General features: G+C 40.0%; 1 protein-coding gene across 1 annotated transcript in view; it reads right to left on the reverse strand.

The window, feature by feature from the left end:
- LOC110967169 (carbonic anhydrase-related protein 10-like) overlaps positions 1-24,174 on the reverse strand; it is a 195,780-nt gene that overhangs the window by 43,593 nt on the left and 128,013 nt on the right. Inside the window, exon 4 of the mRNA XM_051960747.1 lies at positions 157-342. Within this exon, the coding sequence (XP_051816707.1) occupies positions 157-342 (186 nt within the window). The remainder of the gene's footprint in view (positions 1-156; positions 343-24,174) is intronic.

Below are 24,174 nucleotides of genomic sequence, written 5' to 3' on the forward strand. Positions count from 1 at the left end.
GAGAGATAACTCTATCAGAATAACTTCCTGTGGGAGGCTCTTGGGTGTGTGACTTTTGCTGTTTGAAGAGTGTATTTGCACATGCATCTTTGTCTGAGACGTTGTCATTGTTTGTCTGTGTGCTGGCATCGGTTCTCTGCTCTTGTATCGACCTACCTCTCCAGGAAAGCCTTGCCCATTCAGGAGGTGCTCTGAGCCGTGAGAGTCTTCGCTCCCAAAGTGGAGGCGGATCTCCTCCAGCCGGTAGCTGTAGCCCAGCGGGCCCCCAGAGATGTTCACCAGGTGGGCCTTATCCGGCCGCAAGGATACGTGCTTCCCTGTGTTGTACATGGTCCCGCCCATCTACACAGAAACAGACAGAGATGGGGGTTAAAATAAACACAAACTCGGATTTTGTAATCGTGCATTGCTAGCGCACACCAGGGTGGAAATAAAACCAATCAACCAAGATCAACACAAGGAGCTAATATGACTTCAACTGTTGTATATTTCAAGAAAGAAACTGTCCTGTTAGATCAGAGTGCACAAATAACTAGTAGTATCTAACCATCTAAACACAGGACTGGATTTTAACCCTCCTGTTGTCCTCATTTACAGGAAAAAAAATATGAAGAGTTCATTTGCAAAAACAGATAACTCCGTTTTGATAAATTTTCAGAAAACTTTTTTTTATTGTTTACTTGAGATAATATCAATCAAACTGAAGTTGAGTGAATTTGACTAAGTAGAAAGTACATGACAAAATGGAGAAAATATAAATTATTATTAGTGTTATTATCATTATTATCTCAAGTAAACAATAAAAATGAGTTTTCTGAAAATGGAGTTACCTGTTTTTGCAAATGAACTCTTCATATTGTCTCCTTGTCTGAAAAATATCCAAAAAATCAGCAAAAAAAATTCCCCTAATTTCGGAAAATTTGCAAAACCTTCAGGATGAAAACTCAGTTTCCCTTAAAAGTTTTATTAAAAAAAGAAATCTCCCAACTTTGGCAATAAAATTCTTGTCAATATTTTCAAAAAACGAGTAAAAATCTTCCAAAAAAATCCTAAAAATATAGTAATTACATATATATCAGTAAAAACTTTTCTAATATTTTCTTTAAGAACATTCACAAAAAAATCAACCAAAATCCAGCGAATTTTCGCTGGATTTTGGTTGATTTTTTGTGAATGTTCTTAAAAATATTTTCAACATGTTTTTTCCATCAAAAAATGTTCAAAAATTCCAAAAAAATGTTGAAAACGTGGACATCAGAAATTTCAGTGTAAAAATATTTATTTCCCCACATTTTCAAACTTTCAAACGGGTCAATTTTGACCCGCAGGACGACACGAGGGTTAATAAGGTGGTGGATTGTTTTTGTACAGAAACCGGTCAGGAGGAAACACCCACAGTCAAACCGTTTGACCGTTAAATCTACGCCAGCAGCTGCTTCACTTAACTTCATCACTGGAAGATAGCAGCACCGCTATCAGCAGGCACGCCTCCGTCTGAAGGGATAATTCAACCGAGCAGCTTCTCTAAAATTCATTAATTTACCAGTAACACCTCATTAGGGCTGCTGGCTGTTATTGCTGCTAAATGGATATTGCGGTGGTTTGTCAGGGCCTGTGATAAACGCTCCGGTGTAATCAGGTTAACATAAGTTTCAGTGCGTTTCTCGGTGACAGCTCGTGAAGGCAGCAGAGTGATGGCTTTAGACGGAAAATGAATTATGTTGTCACACTTGAAATAATACCGAGAAAACAATCACACAGCTGCGTGACTCTCTTTTCTTGATCCCCTGTAGCTGATTAATAATTCTAATTAAGGCCTGTATTGATGGTGTGATGTGAGCGTGTTTTTGCCTGCATGCAGTGCACTTATTCTGCACTTTTGCCTTTTATCCATTGTCTCCTGTCCACTGGTAAACTGCCGCAATCTCACACATGCCAACATTAATAATACAATAAGGAGAACGATAGCAGCTGCAGGAGAACAGAAGGTTTTTTGCTCTGTGTATGCCAACATTAATATAGGTTTCTGCTGTCAAATTGAAGATAGCGTCGAGTAAAACCCAGAGGACACATCTAAAGCTGTGTATAAGATGAGTTTATTAATGTAACACATGGAGACACACATCTACACTCTGAACCGAAGCTGCCAGTGCCACATTTATTGTATTAAAATATCAGGAAATATAGCCAAGGTATCAGTCACATCCTCAGCTAAATCCAAGCCACTCCAGTCACTAAATAAAAGGTTTTTAGCCGCGCTGGCTGCAAGTCGGTCCACCGCTTTGCTACAGGCTGAAACGATCCAACAACCATTAGATGGATTGCTATGAATTTCATTCATTGTCCCAATGAATCATATTTAACTCGGGTGATCTCCAGCATCACTTATCCAGTGATATAGCTCTCCATTTGCTCCATAAATTGGTTCACTGGGAATAACTTTGGTAATCCTCTGACTGCTCGTGCTAGCAGACGTCTACGGCTGCTAGTAGAGTTTGGCTTTTAGTCGTTTGTTTGTTTTTCTTGTTTACAGTGGTTACATTAATTACCACTGTGTAGTAACTGTGTATACCTTTGTCTATTTTGTCCTATATTTTTTATATATCTGATTCTGTTTTTTATTATTATCAATGCATGCACCTTGACTTTTACTATTATTATTATCTTTATCTTTTTACTTACTATTTTATTTGTACTTGCACCAAGAGCACCAGAGAAAATTCCTTGTAAGTTTAAAAACCTACTTGGCAATAAAACTGATTCTGGTGATTATGATCTTTGACAATGCATGAGTGAAAAATCAAATATTACAGAAATGACATCACCATTCAGTGTAGCAACCATGCGTTGAAAACCGCAAACTTGCAACTTGCTTAATTAGTTTTTTCATATTCTTTACTGAAGCAGCACTCACAGTAAACCGTGATAAGATTTTCTACCATTAACATGTGGGTCACGGTTTATTTCTAAGTAAAACATATGCTACTTATGGATTCTTTTACAGTAAGTGACTTAATGAGCCCTTGTTATTTTTAACATGGGTAATCCCATCGCCCCCAGCTGTAGCAGCACCATGGCCCAGTTACAGAACCGCACTAGCTTCGTCTACGGGCAAAATGCTGAACGGAACCAGCAACTCGTGTCGGGATGTGTGGCAGGCTTTGCTGGGACTTCTTTAATTTTAATACTTTGTTTTATGGAGGCTTCAGTGAGCTGACTTTCTCAGCTTAATTATGGAACAAGAGGATCGTTCTGCTTCGCCTGTTCACTCCGTATATTAATGTTATGTTATGCTGAGTTATATAACCAGAGCGAGCAGCGATGTATGCTGCGTGCACGACAAAATAGCGCCACTGGTCGACCGGTTCTGTGTGTATCTCTTCATATGCTGTAAATGACAGACAAATTAAACAGGCTCATAAAACTGTCTGTTTAATTCAGATAACACACAAAGGGCATAGTAACTTATTTTGATTTTTTTGTGGTCTTCTTGAAGTGCAGCACACAGCAAGTCAGGAGACCAACTCATGAAATGTGCGAATAAGAAAGAATATGTTAATGAAATCTATTTATTTATTCAGCAGTTCTGTGTAAAGCTGAGCAATAATGGGTCCCAGATGGATGAACAGCCAACCAAATAAGACACTGTATTTCCCACTTTCTTGTCCTCCCTCATCTCCAGTCTCTACTGTCTTCCTGCCAGATCTGGTCTCAAAGTGAGGCGTTCAGGGACCACGTTCACCCTGGATGAACTCTGTGCCTCTGCCTCCTGTCCTCTTCCCTCCCTTCCAGTTACAGCTTGACAGAAATTAACATAATTCGCTGTTACTCATCATTACCAGTTAGCAGCACAGCGGTCGAGTATTATTAAAATTAAAAACAAGTTTAGAGAACAGAACAAAATTAGCAGTACTGTTTCTAACTTCGGAGTTCTCCAAAGTCACTGGCTGAAAGTTATGTTCATAAACAACATAACATTCTCAATTATATTTTGAGGCAAACACACATTGTAGTTTGTTTGTCATGCTTCCTTTCAACCAACCAATATATCAAAAAGAGTGAGATTCTTTTTTTTTTCATTTTAACCCATAAAATGGAGGAGAAGCTTCAACTATGTTGTAAAACATTACTGTTGAACCCAAACTGTGATTTTTTCTAAAGCCAGCCAAGTGGTTTTGGTGCCTAAACTCAATCAAACATCCAATGAAAATGAAACTTGAGTCTAAGAATGATGGTCCTGCCGAAAACAAATCCATAAAAGTCCTGCATGCAAGTCCTGTAGCTGACATATAAATCATTCCATCTTCTCCAATCTCCAGCCTCCTTAAGCAGACTTATGCAACTTTACACTGGAAGCCTTTTCTACTTTTGTACATTTTAAACATGTTTTTGGTTCAACACGTTGGTTTAATCGCAAAATTGCATTACTTTGTAAGCATAAAATTGAGAAAACAGATCAGTTGTATAGATGTTGTACAAATATATAACCATTATTTTTATGGTTATGGTAAGGGAATCGAAATTATACACTGAAACACAGAATCAGCTCAAACTCATGCATGGATCGAATTGGAACAAAGCTTCAGTTAATTCTTTGTTTATAATTCTTATCTTTGTCAAGGATCGTGCAAAAACAGTAATTCCATAGATAGGAGGAGGTAGCATATGGCCTCAAACCAAAAACCTCTGAGTTACTAATTGGGTTACCCAAGTGGCCAACCAAATATCTTTAGGAGCGGTCTGGAACCAGCCCTGAGCTAGCCTAAGTAAGAAAAACACATGCAAATGTTCACATGAATATTCAAAAATGATTGAAAAGAAAAACCACAACCTGTAAACTCAGACCAGGAATTTGAATCTGCACTTGTGGCACAAACGGGGCTGAAACCCAGGCAGAACAATCATCACCAAACTAATACTACCCTAAAACGTCTCCAAAAGGCTATTCTCCTGTGTACAACCTTTAAGGGACAGTATTAGTATGAACTGACAGTACAGCACTCAGTACACAAATGCATTTTTGTCCTTGATTGTGTTGAAGAAATTTCACTCTTAGTCCTTGGAAGTTTGCTGTACTGGGGTGTTTATTATACAACACAGGGCATGAATCTGTGAAGGTAAGCCAAGAACATTTAGAAAGTACAAATTGTATAGGGATGGTCAGAGGATAGGGAGTGGCTGTGTATGTAAATACAAGGGTGAACAGTGGCTAATTTGCGTATGGTTGCAAATCAGTGGCAGAGAGTCAGACAACAAAGAACAAAAGGTGATTGAATCAAGAGATCTGGCAGAGGGATGAAAACAGCAAAGATGCGACAACAAAAGGTAAGAGGGGGGTCTGACAGACAGTAATACATGACAAAAGATGAAAGAATTGTGGATAACGGATGGAAATGGAATCCAGGAGTGACACGTGAAATTAGAAAGTATCCGTAGCAAAAGGTGTGCTGTTTTCTTCGTCAATTGGTTTTTTCCAGGACACAATTCTAGAAGGATGTTTTCCTACTTTGTTTTGGTGGAACATCAGAATTTCTGATGAAATCGAAGCAGAAAATGGATCTAAATAACACAGCCTTCCAAGCCAAACCAATGAAAGACTATTTTATCCTCCTTCTCCACTGCAGCTGTAAGACCTCGGAATATTCTTTCACAAAAAACTGTGGATGCCACTATGGATGCAAATCCCATATTATTCTCTACAGGGTTGAGTGTATCTTCAGAGTGATGCCTTGGTGACTGTGTCTTCTTTGGCATCTCTTTGCATTCATTCAAGGATAGTTGTCCTTGTGTCTTGCTTTTGTCCCGTAACCGAGAACAATTTCCTGTCTTTTTATTTATTTTTTTACCGTGTATGGCAAATGAAGTGATTCTGTTTGCGTGGCTTAAAACAGCTTTTCCTGTTGCTTACGCGGCCGCAGAGCTGTATGTTGTCAGCTCCTCACAACGCCCCTGGCAGCACATAAACCATTAATGCTCTTTACCCGCATGCCAGCCATATTCATCATACATATTATATGACATTGCAGCATTCACATATTCATTACTGCTGTTTGTATATAATAAATGAGGAGAAAGCACTCAGCCTCAGTTTAATTGTGACATGCCACTGCTGGGGTACTATGAAATTAAACAATTACTCACCAGCCTGGAATCTATTCACAGCATAATCCTAAAAGAAAGGCACAGCATTATTTTAAAAGAGGCGAAGGATTTAGAATCTAAAAACGAATGGATGATTTTCACTCTTCCAGTCAACAGGTTCGGATACGGAAACCACAGAGACTAAGCACTTTCTTTTCACATGCTGTCCCACATGTACAGATACTTGGACCTTACACAGGAACATTTGCATATTCTAGTCTTAAAAACTGTGTTTTTTTTCTAAGAGGCTTGATGGTGTTAGTGCTCTAAGTTGGATTCTGCAAATTCCACAAAGTTTTTTGCTTCTTTCTGTCTGACAAACATCTTATTTGTTCATTGGCAAGTGCATGTTTGTGAGTTTTTTTATCATCAACAATTGCTAAGTAGAAGATCTCTGTACTGGAACAAGACTGGAAATGATGCAAAAACTCAACCGGCAAGGTAGATATTCACTGAAGAGTCCTCTTAGTCTTTCCATTATTAAAAGGGACGCAGCATTTGTTGTGCTTCATTTCCGTTGTATCACATTTGGTAGAGTTCCACCCATCCATCCATCCATTTTCGCGTCCGAGTGGCAGTAGGTTAAACAGGTCATTCCAGATGTGCCTCTACCCAGCCACACTTCCTGAGGCGTTCCAAGGCCAGATGAGACGCGTAATCCCTCCAGCAAGTTCTTGGTCCAAACTGGCATCTCCTCCCAGTTGTACATCCTTGAAGACCTTCAAAGGAAATCACCCAGGCGTCCTAATCAGATGCTCGAAACACCTCAACCGGCTTCTTTCGACATGAACACCCAACAGCAATCCATGATTGATTGAGCTGCAATTGAGAATTTCCAGAACATATTCAAAAACATCCACGTCACTGACTGATTATCATAACAATGTTTACTGTATTTTCTCAGATAAAAACTATTAGTCTCTGGGAGTTGGCATGAACAAATGACAGCAAGGTCCCAATTACAGATTGGGGGAAAAACAAGAGCGGATAAAGTCTTCCTAAGGCTTTATTAATTCAACATTATAATGCTTTTTCCAACACTTTGTAGATTAAAACCGGCACAAAGGGGGCGTTTGATTCATTAGTGCTGATCCACTCTGCTTTTCCGTCCTTTAATCCCATCCGGCTGTTGTTTCATACGGTTTGCCCACAAATGTTTCACAATAAAAGCCCTGTTAATAAATGAAGGATTTCTGTCCACCGAAACGCTGAAGGGCTTTTAATATGAAGCGTGCGGTTCAAAATGAGGTTTCGTATTAATATATGACCAATTATACTTATCAAACTGAGGGAATTAGAAATGGAGGCCTGCCACTAATATAAGCCTAATTAAGGCCTGGAACCTTCTGCAGCTGAGATAAAGAAAAGGCTTTTTGCAGCACTTCCTAATTGACACTTTTGATTTGATGGAAGTAAAAATGTCAGTTTTTGTTGGACTTTTTATGTCTCACTCCGGTCTGTCGATGTGGACAAGGTGGTGTATTGTATTTCAACATTTCAAAGGTGTCTCTGATCTACAAAGCCCGAGGTTCTTCATTTTAGCCTCACAGTTGCAGAGCTGTTGCTGAATTTCGTGATGTTTTGCTGGTTGGAAATTTAAAAAAATAGCCTAGGGCTTAAGGGATTAATATTAATTAGGAGTAAGGAAAAACTCCTAACAAATATAGGGGTATATCACTCCCAACTCCAGGGCTTCCAAATTGTTTTCTCCATGAGTGTTTCACAGAACATTTTAGCTCTAAAATAAGAGACCTGAGAACCTGCTTGAAATCAGCAGTAGCAGCTGCTGGAAATGGATGTTGTTGCTGCAGTATTTTGCTGAGTGCAGCGATAGCAAGCTGTTATTAAAAATGCAGTCGTTCTTTACTGATGAACTTGGACTATCTCAGCTGTTTGTTAGAATAATTAAGCAAACAAATGGCACAACACGGAGCTCATAACTGGCAGTATGCTAAGAACATCACTTACATAAAGCTGGTTTCACGGCCAATGCTAGAGTTCCAGGTAAAACTGATGCTATGTGTAGTATTACCCAATTATTTACATACACCCCCTGTCGAAAGATTTAGGACACCGTCTCATTCAAATAAAGTAGAACCTGTCCTACAACTTTTGACAGGGGGTGTATTTCATCACATGGATGTGATCAGGGCAGGACTCTGATCATACATGTAAAGTTTCAGGCAGATTGGAGCATGTTCAGGGCATTTACACAGCATTTGAAATTTCATGGCGAAGGATCTAAATTCCAGAGGCCGCCACGGACACACCCTTTGACTTTGGAAAAAGATTTTAATGACTTTGGATCATTAAGGCCTCCTGTATGTACTGGCCCAATTTGAGGTGAATTGGAGTTTCCCCCGAGGAGGAGTTCGCTCTAGAAAAAAATGAAAAATGGGCAAAATCTGACCTTCAAGGCAAAATAGCTCACTTCCTGTTGGGTTTGGAATGTGGCTGTCACTGACTTTTTTGTTCAGCCTGATGTGCTGCATATGTGTACCAAATGTGGTAGATACACCCCCTGTCAAAAGTTGTAGGACAGGTTCTACTTTATTTGAATGAGAAAGTGTCCTAAAACTTTTGACAGGGGGCGTAAATGATACAGGTAACAAGTGAGTCTATTCATCGAGCTGTTCTACTCTAACCTATCTATTTCCTTAGCTTTCAATAGGTTTAACACAGCTCTTTATTTTTAAAACAAGCAGTTTTGTGAGAAGGCATTGGAGAGAAAATCCAGTTCAGTTTTAGGATTTTAAAATAATTAGAACTCTTTTGAGTCGAGGTCAACGTTTAAAAATTCTAATCTGCAAATTTGTTGCTTTGTGAGTGAAAGAAGCTGTTGGTTCTGTAATTGTTTTCTCCATTATCTCCCCCCCCCCCATTTAATTTTTTTCTTTGAATTAGATCCTCGGTATCACGGCGCTTTAAAAATGCAGGGACTTTTTTGGATAATTTCACAGCACGAAAGAAAATTATGCTTTATCCTTCAGTTTGGCATGACGTACAGAACTAACATAATAATACCGATGAGTCACTGCTGCCAGGGAGAAAAAAACAGCGTGAGGAGGCATGTGACACTGGCTGCGATTTCCATATGCTTCGTCATTACTGCTGGAAACAAAACACAGCTCTGTGGTTGTTGAATTTACCAGATTATTGACCCAGGATTTAAAAGTGAACTCACTTAAGCTGCGGATTGTGTTTTCAGTAACAGCATGGGAGTCAAAGTTTATGTTCACGTGTTTGTATTTTCAATTATTATAAGCAAATACATTTTTAATTCTGTCAAGTTGTTGTTTTGCTCCGATATAATTATTCAGAGATTTTAATGCCAATCCAAGCTGCAGAGCTGCTCCGTCTGTGAGTCACACAACATTGTCCATTTCAAAAATAAATTAGGCGTTTAGTCTCTGAGCCAGGGTAGCCCAAAAAGCTCTTCCCGCTTTGCAATTCTGCTAAAGTGAAACCAAAACTTTCAGGTTCAGCTCCAGAAGTCAGAAAACTTCATTGGAAATCCCAGGGACATTTGCAACTATGCTAATCAAAAACTGAAAACAAGAAAATACTGCTTTTTGGCAGGATTCAGCAGTCGCTATTTCCCAGAAGCCCTGGACGTTCGTGGTCCAAACATCACGGATCAGCAGAAGAGAAGAGTTCGAGAGAGTCGAGGGGCCCTGAAAAGCTCAGACGTGCCTGTAATACCGGCAGGAGTGGACGATGGAGACGTTTTCAAACAGCAGAGATTAAAGAAAAAGTGCTTCATGGCTATTTGGACACGTTATGATGCCGTACAGACCTAACCTGCTCATGGGAGCTTCAGCTTTTCTTTGATCACAAAAATATTTACCATCACAGATGTTTGGGTTTCTAATAGCAACTGTTGGTGATGGCTTTTTACAATAATGGAAAGTAAACAGCAGTAACGGGCATTTGCAATGAAAGAAAGCATTTTTAGACGGTAAATTGTAAGCACTGAGCTAGTCCAGACGCAGTGCCAGGACATTGGATCTTTCAGTGAGTTGTCTGACAGCGCTAACCTCTGAGGAAAGAGCTGAAAAAAATGCTGAAAAGAGCTGAAAAGTCCAAAATGGACTTAGTTACAGTGTTGCACCACTTTAATTTAACCTCCTGCCTCTGAGAGCTTTTAAAACTCTTCATATTAGTGAGAACCAAAGGCCTGGGGAGGGGTGAATGCCTGAATGCAGAAAAATAGATAGAATTCGGCCTATTATTGTGACTAGGAGGCTGTAACTGGGGAGAATGTTAGTTCAACATTTCACCAACTGGATCTGCATCACAGATTATATTCATTTTACTTTGGCACCTTCTAGCATGAGTTGTGGTTGAAGAGCTGGAAAATGTCATCCTTAGGTCTTTTCCTGAAAACTGTTCTTTGATTGAAAGTAGCTGCATTTCCATTACCCTTAGATATGCGCAAAATGTAAATAGCGCAATAAAAAACTGGTGATGGAAACACCTGAATTTCGAAAAAGGACTAAAATATCGCTAAAAAGTTTAACGCTCTCATGAGGTGGTTTTTCAGACGTTTCGATATTGAAAAATATCGCAAAAGCGCAATGGAAACACTTTTTCCGCAATTATACGTCACCGGACGTGACGTACCTGGTCACATGACCAGTTTTCTCGGAGTAAACATGGCGACGTATGTGTGGACAAAGAGGAGACCGAGACTTTTCTTGCCATTATTCTTGAGAAAAACATCACTGCCATACTAGACAGCAAACAGCAGAGGAATGCAGAGTGTTAGAAGGAGATGGAAGCAGGTTTTGGGCGTCCATCTTCCTGCAGTGAAATCTCGCGGGATGATATTTTACGAGAGTTACGATGCTTCTGCCCAGAACAACCTTCAATGGAAACACGTTCAAAGTGCAAATATACTTTGTCAAAATTTTAGAAATATCGCTTTTATTTTGCGAAAAACTGTAATGGAAACCCAACTAGTGTCAGGGAAAGGTTTGAGGAACAATTCATGAAGTAGACTGCACTTCCACTGAGCTATATAATGTCAACGTGACGGATGCTGTTGACGTAGATCTGCTGTGAATGGTGCTTCACTTTCAATGCACACATTGACTCATAGGATGGCATCATGTAGTTTCTTTTACAAAGGGTGAACAGTGCATCCTCTGATAAAGCAGACGTTGGAGCCACTATCCTTGACTGCCATGGGGATACTACAAGGTCATCTGACTTAGTTAGAAACCTTCCTGAGCAGAAAAGAACAGGTATATGTTTTTCTACTTTGGAAATAGGCAGGCTACCAGCCAGGACCACTTGTGGATTTGCTTTAACCCTCATGTTGTCTTCGGGTCTAAAATGACCCGGCCACGATGTTTAATAGAACAGAAAACCCTCTAGATGACCTTTTTCCAACTTGAAATTCGATGACTTGTTGAATCCCTGTTATTGTTGCAGGTTTTGCACCTTGTGGATGTGAGCAATGATTCGAAAGATGTGAGAAGACTAGTATTTTGTAGTTGAGTTTTGTGCTATTTCCCTTCAAAAAATGCATTTAAAGCTACTTTCTGCACATTTCTGGTACTTTCTTAGGACATAGAAGTACTATCTCTTGCTAAAAAAAATGTTTACACCTTTAGCAGCAATGATAGTGATAATAAACCTCTACTTTAGTGAAGAAAACAGTTATAAAAAAAGACAGTCTTTCTGCCCACTGAAGAGCTAAAAACCCAGATATTCACAAAGTGTGTGATGCATGACAGGTTGGTTCTCCAGGTGAAATAGATTTTTGGTTGAAAATTCAATTAAGCGGCTCTATTTTAGAGGCTCAGGGGTGTCAGACTCATTTTAGTTCAGGGCCCTGTTTGATCTCAAGTGGGCCGGACCAGTAAAATTCCAGGATAAAAACACAGAAATATTCACATTTAAGGGATTATCCTTTTACAAAACATTATGAACAACCTGACATTTCTTAAGAAAAATAAATTCAATTTCAACAACATTATTCCTCAGTTCAAAATGTACACATTAGTGTGAGTGTTAAAGGTTCAAAACATTCAGTCTTTGGCCCACGGGCCGTATGTTTGACACCCCTATAGCTGAGGCTCAGTGGGTCACAAGAGGAGTGTTCAGGATGTTAAGACAACACGAGGGATACGTGTTTGAGGGTCACATTTGTGTGTTGTTTCCTTCTCACACTGTGTTGTGTCTCTTTTATATCTTGCTTCTGTCTCATCTAAAACACTTTCTGTCGCCTTGTTGTGGCAAAGTGCTACACAAATTAGTCTGCCATGCCTGAGAAAAAGCTCATAAGAAAACCTGCAAACGGTACAAGAGGTCTTTGGTCCTAGTTCATTTCATGTGAGAACAAATCTGTACATATGAAAGGCTTCTTGTATGAGGCACAAACCAAAGAAAAAAGTAGCAGCTCTAATAAAGAAAAGGCAGATGAAAGCCATGTTGGTGAAACAGCTAAATAAACACACGGCTCATTTCATTTTCTGAAGGCTTTTCACAATAATTCCGAAAGCTCTGAAGTTGCAGCGGAGGAGCAGCTGCTCGTGCAGATGAGCCGCGCACAGGCAAAGATCTCAAGCGATTTCCACATCTTTTAGCAAAACTGCATTAGATGATGGGGTTGTTGCACAGCAGGTGGGATTTAGCAATTTCATGAGGGAGCCTCCTGCGCTGGATTGATGAAAACAAATCAAACATACTCTGAGTAATTGAGTACAAACAGGTTAACGCTGTTTGATGTGTGGTCCTCAAAAACCAAACCAGCGCGAGGCAAATCTTCAAAGGTTTCTGTCTGTCTTTCGTCAAGCGCATGATGGACTCAAACGTATGTAGAGAAGGGTGTGATTGGGAGGTCGGGGAACAGAAAGAAACTCGGATAGAGCGAGAAAAAGAGTTATGAAGATGTGCTGTGGAAAAGACAGAATGAGAATGCGTGAGAAGAAGAAAATAACAAGATTAGATACAGAGGTAGCGAAACAAGAACATGCAAGAAATGGAAATATGTGGAGAGAAACATGAGATGTGGATGGAAGTGGACGAACAGAGAGGAGGGAGACGGAGCAAACATGAGCTGTGATGGGCGAGTGTTTACGGCAGCGGACATGAAATCTAATGAGGACATCAGATCAGGCCTTCTGAGAAAGAGCTGGAATGGAGGAACAGTGCATGTTTGTGTTTCATTATCTGTAAATGCTCTGAGTGAAGTGGTGCTCATGTGGAACATCAGAGCCAGGAATGCATTACAGGAATACTAAAGGCAATTTAGGATTGTACTTCCAGAAATGTTGGATCGATCCCTATAAACAGTCATCAAAAATAAACCAGCTGAGATACGCAGACTTTTAGTGGGCTACAGATTCACCTTTTAAAACAGCACATCCCTGTATTGGTGAAAACATAAAGAGGGAAAGTGCAAATTTCCACTCATTTTAAATGACCTCAGTCAGCCTCACTTGACCGTTTGCCAAAGCGTGCTGGCAGCAGCTGTGATTTCAGTCTGCAAAGTGAGCCTCACATTTACAGCAACTTACACAGGAGACGTAAACACAGAGGTGACATTACATGTTTTAGTATTAGGTTGTTGGATATGTTGCATTTAGGTGAGCTTCTGTTTTTCCAACTTCTGCCAGTCATCCAGAGATCAAACTGAAATACTGGAAAAAGCAGTTTTTAAACACAGTGAAGAAAGTTGAGAACGTTCTGATCCAAGGATGAGTTTTTAGGTGATAGTTTAGCCACCAATGTCAGAGAGATTGTGAATAAGGTTTTCTTATTGCTGAGATAGAACCTCATTTTTGGATCACTGTCGATGCAGTCCATCCATCCGTCTCTATACCGCTTAATCGTCATTAGGGTCATGTGTTAGGGCTGAGCGATAAATCAAATTAATTCGATTCATTCGCCTTTTTAAAACCTGACGATTTGAAAATTTGCCAAACCGTAAAATCGAGGCGAGCTTAAATATGTAACAATACAGAGTCTTCTTCTGCCTTTCACGACTTGTGCACTGGCGTTTGCTTCCGCCTCTCATCTCCTTCCGCCAAAACACTCACACCCCCGTCATGGCGGACAGAACAGCAGACGAAGAGTTGGTCGTGAGAAAAGGGCCTCATGTTACATCGATTATATGGAAGTGGTTCGGCTTTGACAAGACTGACACAGAGCAAACTACAGTCATGTGAAAGGTTTGCAAAAGTACTGTGAAAACAAAGAGTAGCAGCACAACTAACCTCTTTCAGCACTTCGGACAGAGGCATCCTAAAGAATGGGAAGAGTGCTGGCAGCTACAGGAGTGCGGTATGGCTAGCACTAGCTATAGCAAACAGACCGCAAAGAAACAACAAAAATTGATTAAAATTGTAATCGTCCAAGATGACTGAAAAAAATAGAGATTTTATTTTTTGGCCATATCACCCAGCCATAGTCATGTGTAAAACTTGAAATCCACTGACATGACACATAACATATCGATGGAAGTACTTTTTTAACAGTCATGTTTCATGTTGGTTAATGATTCCGACACAAAGCTGGCCGCCAAAGGCAAAGATTTTAGACTCGTGTCTTAAATGCAACTTCATGCAAATCTGTCCTCACAGATTCAATTACAAACACTGGAAATATTAAGTTTTCTCTGGGTACTCCGGCTTCCTCCCACAGTCCAAAAACACGCTGAGGTTAATTGGTTACTCTAAATTGTCCGTAGGTGTGAATGTGAGTGTGATTGTGTGTCTGTATATGTAGCCCTGTGACAGACTGGTGACCTGCCTTCACCCGAGTCAGCTGAGATAGACTCCAGCACCCCCCATGACCCTAGTGAGGATAAAGTGGTGTATAGAGGATGGATGGATCAATGGATGGATGGATGGATGGATGGATGGATGGATGGAAATATTAATATTTTCCTCATGAACATCCATCCTGCTGTCATACAGGTGTCTGTTAAACCTCCAGGTTTGGTGGCGTAGCGTTAGAGGCCACAGAATAAGGTCCTGGAGGAATTTGTTTATACATTGCTTTATATTTTACTACAGCTCAGCGGTTCAGGTTTGGGTTTGTAGTTCAGATTAAGCCTTGATTACACTCCTGTACATAGAGAGCTGTAGACATCATGGATGCTTAGTAACTGTTATTGTACTAGTTTTTTCTCCACTTGGAAGATTTTGTTCCTAACATGTGCAGTAGGTTGTGTCTCCGTATTCCAAGCACAGCCTCGGCTGCCAGTCATGTGCACTATTGCCCTTGTACTAGCACAGATTCGTGAGGAGGTGTCCACGTGGACTATCGTGAACTTGGGAAGATGATGAAATTTTGCCGCAGAGTAAAAAGCATAAAGTTTAACGCTGACCTAAGGGTTGCTCAGAGCTGCATGCAACCTACAAAAAAAAGATGGTGCAGGCCCAAAAGATACTTGCGGTCAGATCGTATTAGTTGGAAAGTCATGCTGAGTGTCATGAAGAAATGGGAAAATTCAAGTTCACAAAAGAAATGTCTACATTTTGTGACTTTTTCACGAATTGCTGTTAGATTTCCGATCTATCAAACATGAAGCTGCAGCACAGAGGACGGATGGAGGAGGGTAGAACTGATGCACTTGGAGGAATATGGCGGATAATTGTGATAAATGAAATGTTGTAGAAAGAAGGAGCATACCACATGCCATTAGCCAGATGCACCGCAACACCTCATGCTAGGAATTAATTGAAAGAGAAACAGACACTGACAGCGAGAGAAAAGCAGGAATCAATCAGTCAAACAATCACACATCCAGTGGGAAAAAGACTGAGGGGGATAGAATTAGCAGAGCAAACATACAGAAAATCTGAATAACAATGAGGGGGGAAAAAACTGATGGAGAAGGAAAGGGAGAGAATTGGGCACAAATTAGAGAAACTAATGATTGACAGAGAGAAACTGGGTGGAGGAAGAGGCTGAGAAGCACAGAGAAGCACTGTTGGTGAGACAGAGAAATGGGCGAGGAAGAGCTTCAGCTGCTCGGAGCAACACTAAGGGAAATTAAATGCTAATATTTAAAGGAGGAAAAGTGATCGGTCCCACCTGGGCCCGGGCTGTAATAGGCCATTGCATAATGCATGTAACCCAATGAGCACACAGTGAGGGCCGAGGTTTTAATTTAAGTCTTCTGCTCTGTCAGTATCTATTAGAAACAAGCTCTCTGGCTATCCCTCTGTTGACACTATGGGCTTAATTATCACGCTGGAGGACGGTGAGTGGAAGGCTCTGCTTTGCTTGCTCTTTCGCAGCATTATGCTCCTGGAGGCTGGCGATTTCCAACCACCCTTCTCCTCGGGGATCTCTGCTCCGCTCACATGATAAAGAGACAACGCTGCAGGGCTGAGCATCTCTTACCGGGCTAAGCCACACTTCAAAAAGATGTTTACTGCTTCATCTCCAGCAGCCCGATCTCTTGTATTGTGATGCGGACTTCCAAAATGTGATTATGTTCGACCAAATTTTAACCTTCATGTACCGTAATTCCGGCAAAGAAGCATTCATTTGAAAGTTAACTTTAAATGGAATATATTCAGTTTAAAGACTGGGATTGCGAGATCGCTTGCGGTGAATCTAAGGAAGCCGGGACATCCAAAACTAGATGTGGAAATACATAATGCTTTTGGAAGTCCCTCACTTGAAGCTTAGACACTAGAGGCACAATGTGCAAATCTGCAGGGCGTACTGGATTTGAAGGATAATCCAGTTATAGAAGTTATGAAATTTTGAAGTTGAAAATCTGAATTTGGAAGTTCAGCTTCTAGATCATCCAATCCTCAGTCTGCACAGAGCATGGAACATTCCTAATCTGAATATTAAACAAGCATCTTGGGAAAAATGCATGTTTTGTCGGAAGTTGATCTAAAAGCTACGGTCACAGCACCTCCTTCACCTTCCTAGTAGCTTCTAAAACCAGCATGTAGTGTACAAATTCATTCTGAGAGTAAAAAATCTATTCATTTATTGCTTGTAGTAGTACTTAAATGTGATCAATGAATTTAATTTAACCTAATATTGAAGATCCACATCCAGTTTGTAGCTCCACAAATTGGTTTTAGACACCGGCCTAATTGCAATAGAAGTCATTAAACTGATTCTGAAAGTCTGAAGAGTGTTTTATGTTTGCTTTAAAAACCCAGTGGGGATTTAATTCAACATTCAGCTCGGCGTGTTAGTTATGGGATGTCATTTATCCTCTGACAGGTTTCAGGAAATACCTTTACAGTGGAACGTCACCAGAAATAGAATCTCTACATGAATACATTGTCGTGCACGTCAGCTTTCAAACAGAGCTGTCCATTTTCACATGTAGGTCCATACTGGCTTTTAATCATGGCATATTACTTCTGGAATTCAATGTATTGGCACTGAAAGACAGATGCTGAGGTCTTTAATGTTCCCTCTCTCCATCCTAAGAGATTCTGCTGTTCTATTTCAGCACCATGCTACATATTTATAGCATCACATGTTGCTATTGACATTACAGATTACACGCCCATTAACTGACCAATTATCATTGTGGATCATTCCCATACAGATTCACCGGAACAATCCTTCTCTAAGTTTGGTAGCTACAGCCCCCATTTAATGGAACTCTACTATCATATCATTCAGTGTTGGTGGAGCAGCAAGTTTGCACTAAATAGAAGAACAGAAGTCCATATTTGAGAATATGTCAAGAACTGGAACATACAAATTGTTTCAACCCTTTAAGGGACACACTGAAATACTAAATTCTAAATTTCAACCCTACAGTGTTTTTGGAGGACAGAAGATTTATGTTTTATTTTTGTGTGGACATTCAAGGTAAATTCAGTTACCACGGTTCTTTGCCTGTTAGTCCATCCATTCTCTATACACCACTTTATCCTCACTAGGGTCATGGGGGGTGTTGGAGTCTATCCCAGCTGACTCTGGTGAAGGCAGGGGACACCCTGGACAGGTCACCAGTCTGTCACAGGGCTACATATACAGACACACAATCACACTCACATTCACACCTACGGACAATTTAGAGTAACCTCAGTTACTCAGTATGTTTTTGGACTGTGGGAGGAAGCCGGAGTACCCGGAGAAAACCCACGCATGTACAGGGAGAACATGCAAACTCCATGCAGAAAGATCCCAGGCCGGGATTTGAACCGGGGATCTTCTTGCTGCAAGGCCAAAGTGCGAACCACTATCCCACTGTGCAGCCCTCTTTGTCCGTTAGTGGTATATTTAAAAAAAAAAACCATTCCAATAGATGTATATATCATCACTTTGCACAACTACTCAACAGTAAAATGTGTGAGTTCGCAAATATGGAGGAGGACCGAGTCACAAGTTCATCCTTTTCCAACTTGGGACACAAGAGAAACTTTGATACGCTTCAGGCCTCTGCTGATTGGTCAGATGCCACGATGTAGTGTGATGTAACGTAGACAGATCTTCACTGATTGGCTGGGTGGAAACGACATGCTTCTCTACCTCACTGAGAGGCGGAGAAATAGCATACTTATTGTGGGTGGAAGTCATCAAACATGATCACTTTCAGGTTACAGTTAATATTTGATTTTCACCTTTGCTTTGTGATTGGTTAAGTTTAGGCCCCATAACCCCCCAGTTAGGTGGCTTGGGTTAAACTTTAACTTTCTGACAACCTCCAAATCAGTTATCTGTCAGTATATGCTGACTGACTAAAACTCATCTCTGTATTTTTTTTAAACTATTTTATTTCTAATTATGTATCTATTTTTTTAATTATTTATCCATTTTTTATTTATTTTTTGTATTTAATTATTTTTGTTATTACTATTATTACGATTATTATTATTATTACTATTATTATATTATCTGCTTAGGTTTATTATTATTATTATTTACGTAATTATTTATTATTAGTATTATTTTTTTGTTTCTATTTTGTTTTGATGATAAGACAGCAATATGTATATAAAGTATGTACACAAAAGTAAATGATACATGTATGTGCTGGGTATTAAAATAAAAAAGTTTAATTAAAAAACTCATCTGTCAGTCAGTCTCTTAATTATGTTGCCTGTCACAACTTTGTGTTGACATCTAGACAAAGAGTGTGTTTCTTCCAGTACTTCATTTCCAAAACAAAATCACCACATTCAACCAAAATCAGCACCTCTAGTTCTTTAACTACATGTGATTGTTTTAATGTAAATACAGTATATTGGATGATGGCGCCGCTGCAAACATAACACTTTTTAATTAAAAGATGATCGAATGCTGTTCTCCCCATCATATCCTCTCATACAGTCTGTGCGGCTCTGTGCTCTGAATTCACTGCATGCTGGGCATTCATGGCCTTGAAAAGCTTCAAACACTTTTTTTTTCAAATGTGAAATTGCCTCCAGAGCTTTCAGTTGAAAGTTTATAGGCCAGTAGAATCTATTGGTCTTTGGGTCATATCGTCTCGAAGGTATTTCGGCCTCTTTCCAACACCCTTATTGAAATTTCTCTATTTAATTTCAGTGACTGTTGATGTCGAAGCTCCAAGATGACAACTGATAACCAAGTCCAATTTAATGTATGTCTAATTAATTTGTACTGAAAGCAGATAATCATCCACAAGCTCATTCCAGTATATTTAGCATGCAGCTCCAATGTTGAAGCAACCATTTTTTTACTATCCTTATATCTTCCCTTTAAAACGTACTCCCAGAGGAGGATGCCGAGCCTGTTGATCCCATCTAAAATTACATTTTCTGTATACTCGCACCAAAGTCAAAATTTGGAAACCAGTCAAGATATCAGCATGAACACCTTGGAGCCGCTACAAATGTGGTGCTGCTAATATTTTTTTATAAACCTGCACTACAGTAGGTAGCTTCAGTGCCTCCTGCACTCCACTGCAAACTTTTAATTAGTCACATCTTGTGGGCAGAAATGAATTCCTGCCAGTAAAACCGAAATGTAATTTGAGCAAAGAGATCCATGTCGTGTACATGACAGTTAAAGTGTATGGTTTGCTGAAAGACTGGCTGAGAGCTAAAAGAGTAGTTCACTTCATTTGGTCCTGCCAAGAGAAAGATAGATTGTTACCTTTTAGTTCTGGTCCAACTCCTATTTATTACAACCTATCCCAGAGGTGTAAACATGAAGCCGTACAGACTGCACTGCACCAGCCCTCGTGGTTATGTTCTCTGGAGTCACAAAGAGGAGAGAGGTAATCACTGGCGATGAGCATTAAAGGATAAATTCACACTTTTTAAATCTGTTGAAAAACAGCGGTTGGGTTACTTACTGCATGCCCTGCAGTCTAAGTGATCGGGAATGAAATCTACAGCCCTCCTTCTGCGTAAAAATGCATTCAAAAGTTTATATGGAGTTAATCAATCTTCAACTTGAGTGAACAAACTCAGAAGTACGGGCCTTTAAGTATAAAATCTCTTTCTTGTTGGTACCCCTCGGCAGCAGCTCAGCAAGGACACACAGTCAGTGAAAACATAAAAAGGGACATTTGTAGTAAAAATGGCTGTAAGATATTCACTTAATCTAGTTAACTCGCACTGCTGTGGCCTCATTTCTCCCAACATCTTTTGCAACAGAAATGCATGTGTAGGGATGTTTTTACTGCACAGTGATTATCCACAACATTAAAACCACCTGCCTAATGTCAGGCTGTGGTCAGGTTTGTTCTGGTACATTCCATGGACGCTCCCGAGAACTTCATTGGACGATAACTTGACATCTCACCTCTCAGTCAAGACCCATTAACGGTCCATTGACAATCCAAGACGAGTTTTTACACTGCCAGGTGAGGGAGGACTAGACAGGGATCTCAAGACTGCATTATAAGTATGTGATAAGTTGTGTTATTGATCCCCTGTTTTATTCAAAGAAAGCTTTTCGAAGTTTAATATAAATGACTTCCTTTATTCCTTTCACACCACCAGTACTCTCTGTCCAGAACGTGTTGACTAATGTCCTCTAAGGTCCTCTTACCTTATAGATGCAAATGGTCTGCTGAATTCTGAGGCCTCTCTTCAGTCAGCTACAACGGAAGAAGACTCTTCAATGACTCTTAAATATGTTCAAGACCAAAATATCTAGTTGTCTTCCAGAGGATTACAACGATCTGGATGGCTGAGGACCTTCACAAACCTATGGACGCTCGATTGGTGTCCTAGTTGACCTTTGAGGGTCTTTGACATGTTCCATGAGACACTCTTAAGGAGTTTTTTGTGGTGTGTCTGCTGGGGAGAGCTATTATCATGGAGTGGTGTGCTTGCTGTAGAACAATGGTGAGGTGGGTCAAAGTGACATCCAGATCAATGCCAGGAGCAAGGACAATAAATATGCATCATGTGACAATTAACGCTCCGCAGATGGACTTAATCTCCTGGTTCATCATATAAATTCATGTTGAAATCCTATATTTGCTGACAGTAAATCCTTCGTATGGCTGGTTCACAAACAAAGACTTCAACTGGGACCCCCCCTCTTGGACGAGACTGAGTTGACCCAACAGACAGCTGGACAGATCAATGCCAGACCAATATTAGCTTCCTGAAGATATGCTAATGCTAGCATTCCAAACACTATTTGAGGAAATGTAGGGACAGTGCCTCCATGAGAGCACCGACTTGTTGATTTTCGCACTGTAAAACATGGAGGGAACAGTTTGTGATGGTCTCTTGTTGGGAGACTCCCGTCAATCATCTGCTGTGACTTTGCCTTATCGCACGTCCATCAAGCGTCCAGTAATAGGAAGTGGCATCCAAAAATGCCCCGGTGGACTCAGAAAAATCATGATTCTGTCCATATCTCTGTGCTGGACTCACAGTTTGGGGCACAAGAAATTTATAAAATAGCATCTTCATTAGCCATAATTCTTACTTAAACAGCTACATGCTACACACTGTCAATACGAGACAATAATGAAAGGTAATGACAAGCTGACACCATTTACTCTCAAGTACATATAAATTAAATCATCAAGACAAGAGCAACATATTAAATATTAACTTTCTTGATTTTCGTGAACACTGAGGGTACATTCATGTTGTTTGTGTAACCTTCAAGTGAATCGACACCAACCAGTGGCTCCATCCTTAGCTAACCCTCCGTATGAAGAGTGTTTACTTAACCCTGATACCAAACTATCGGTGTTTTTGGCTTATTTTGTGCTGCAGCTCTTTATGCTAAGCAGTGCTTAAGTGGCAGAAGTGGAGCATGTGATTTATGTGTGTGTGAATGGCAGAGAGGGGGAGACAGATAGGCTGTCAAAATGATTAATTCCCTGTTTGAATGACCCCACGCTCACCTCTGTCTGCTTCCATTACTCCCCTCCTTCATCTCCTCTCATTCTCTTTACCTCTCGTTTTTCTTTTCGCATCTCTTCCAACCTCCTGACTTGTTCTTTCTAGTCCTGTTCTCCACTTCACTCTATTCCCCTCCTCCTTCCTAATAACTACCTCTTTTCAGTCATTTTTTTTCCTCTCCCCTATTTCACTTGGCCCTCTCTTGACACTTCTCTTGTCACTCAAGTCAGTCGGATCTTTACTTGAATCTTCTCCCGTGTGATCTCTCACTTCTTCTATCTCTTTTGTAAAGTGAAGAAACTCCTGTGATTTCATCACTACTGATCTTTCATGAGCAGACTTAAGTCTCCCAGAACCTTTCCGCCCTTTAGTTCAGGTCTACTCCCGTAAAGGTTGTTGGAAAACTTTGCAATTGTGTCCATAAAGACGAAGAATGTAATCATGACTGGACTAAATGCTCAAAGGGTCTCTTGTTGGGTCTCCTTTAGCCATCATAATACATGTAGATGTCATTGCTTCTACAGACATCAATCAGTGCTCAAGGGTAGCAATGATTAACTAATCGTGCAACAATTTGATAAATGATGAAGCCGGAAAAAATGTTCTAGCCTCTTAAACATGAAAAGCTGCAAAACCTAAACTCAAAATTCAGTCAATCAAGCAATCATTTCATCTACGGATCTCATAAAATTGTCAAAAGATGCCAATATCAACCACCACTACTCCTTCAAAAGCAGTTTTTTGCAGAGATGTCAGGCTATATCTTATATCGTTACACTCCACAGTGTACACAAAATCTAAACACCACTAAATCCACATTTCTACACTTTTCTTCTTGCATTTCTGATATTGTAAATGCTAAAAAAGAGACGACATGCTCAACACTTGAAAGAGAAAAGCTAAAGTGCAACAAAAAGACTAAAAAAATATGTTCCTATAAAACTCAACTGCATTATGTTTTTAGGGAACCCAGACTATGATTGAATCTTCCCAGGTTCCGTTTGCTAATTTACATATTTTGCCATTTCTTGTGTTACTTTCTGTTTTAGCCAGCAGGTCAAGTATTAGATGGGCTTGACGTTTCAAACATGATGTAAAAGGGTTATATTTTAACCCCTGATACTAGTCTAAAATCAATCAAAAAGCAGGTGAAAAATAAACTCAAGTCTAACAATAATGGCCTCACAGGACACAAAGTTCTCACCTCCACCTCACTCAGTCTCCTGATGCAAACCTTGTGGCTGTTTGAATGTGAAAATGTTTCTTCCTTTACTGTCGTTTTACGGTAGAAAAGGCTCCATTAACAGCGTAATTAAAAATGCTGTTTAGTTGTACAGGACCTCAGCGTTTCAGAGACAGTGTGAGTCCCAGTGTAGCCCTCTGCCTGAAAACAGCATCTTTAATCATATAGTGAGAATACTGAGCATTTAAGAGCATTGATGGACAGAGGTCAAAGGGATTGTGTTAAATGGATTACAGGTGAGGCCGGATGAGTCAGGGGTTAGCTGCCCAGGGCACCAAAAGCCCAAGATTTACACCACATCATCTGAGACCGCATAATTTAATTAATGAAATATTTGTTGGAAATCACCACTGAAGCAGAAGATTACCTCTAATCTCCCTCCTGTTGCTTTATCTCGCCTTTTAAAGGATCAGAAGCTACTTTTACAAACTTTATCTTATTTTACGTTGAGCTTATTTTTTGAAAAGTTTGTTTTATCGAAGTACTTAATTCTTTTTTTGTGTTTTG

This window comes from Acanthochromis polyacanthus, chromosome 2 (genome assembly GCF_021347895.1).
Source record: "Acanthochromis polyacanthus isolate Apoly-LR-REF ecotype Palm Island chromosome 2, KAUST_Apoly_ChrSc, whole genome shotgun sequence".
Lineage (NCBI taxonomy): Eukaryota > Metazoa > Chordata > Actinopteri > Pomacentridae > Acanthochromis > Acanthochromis polyacanthus.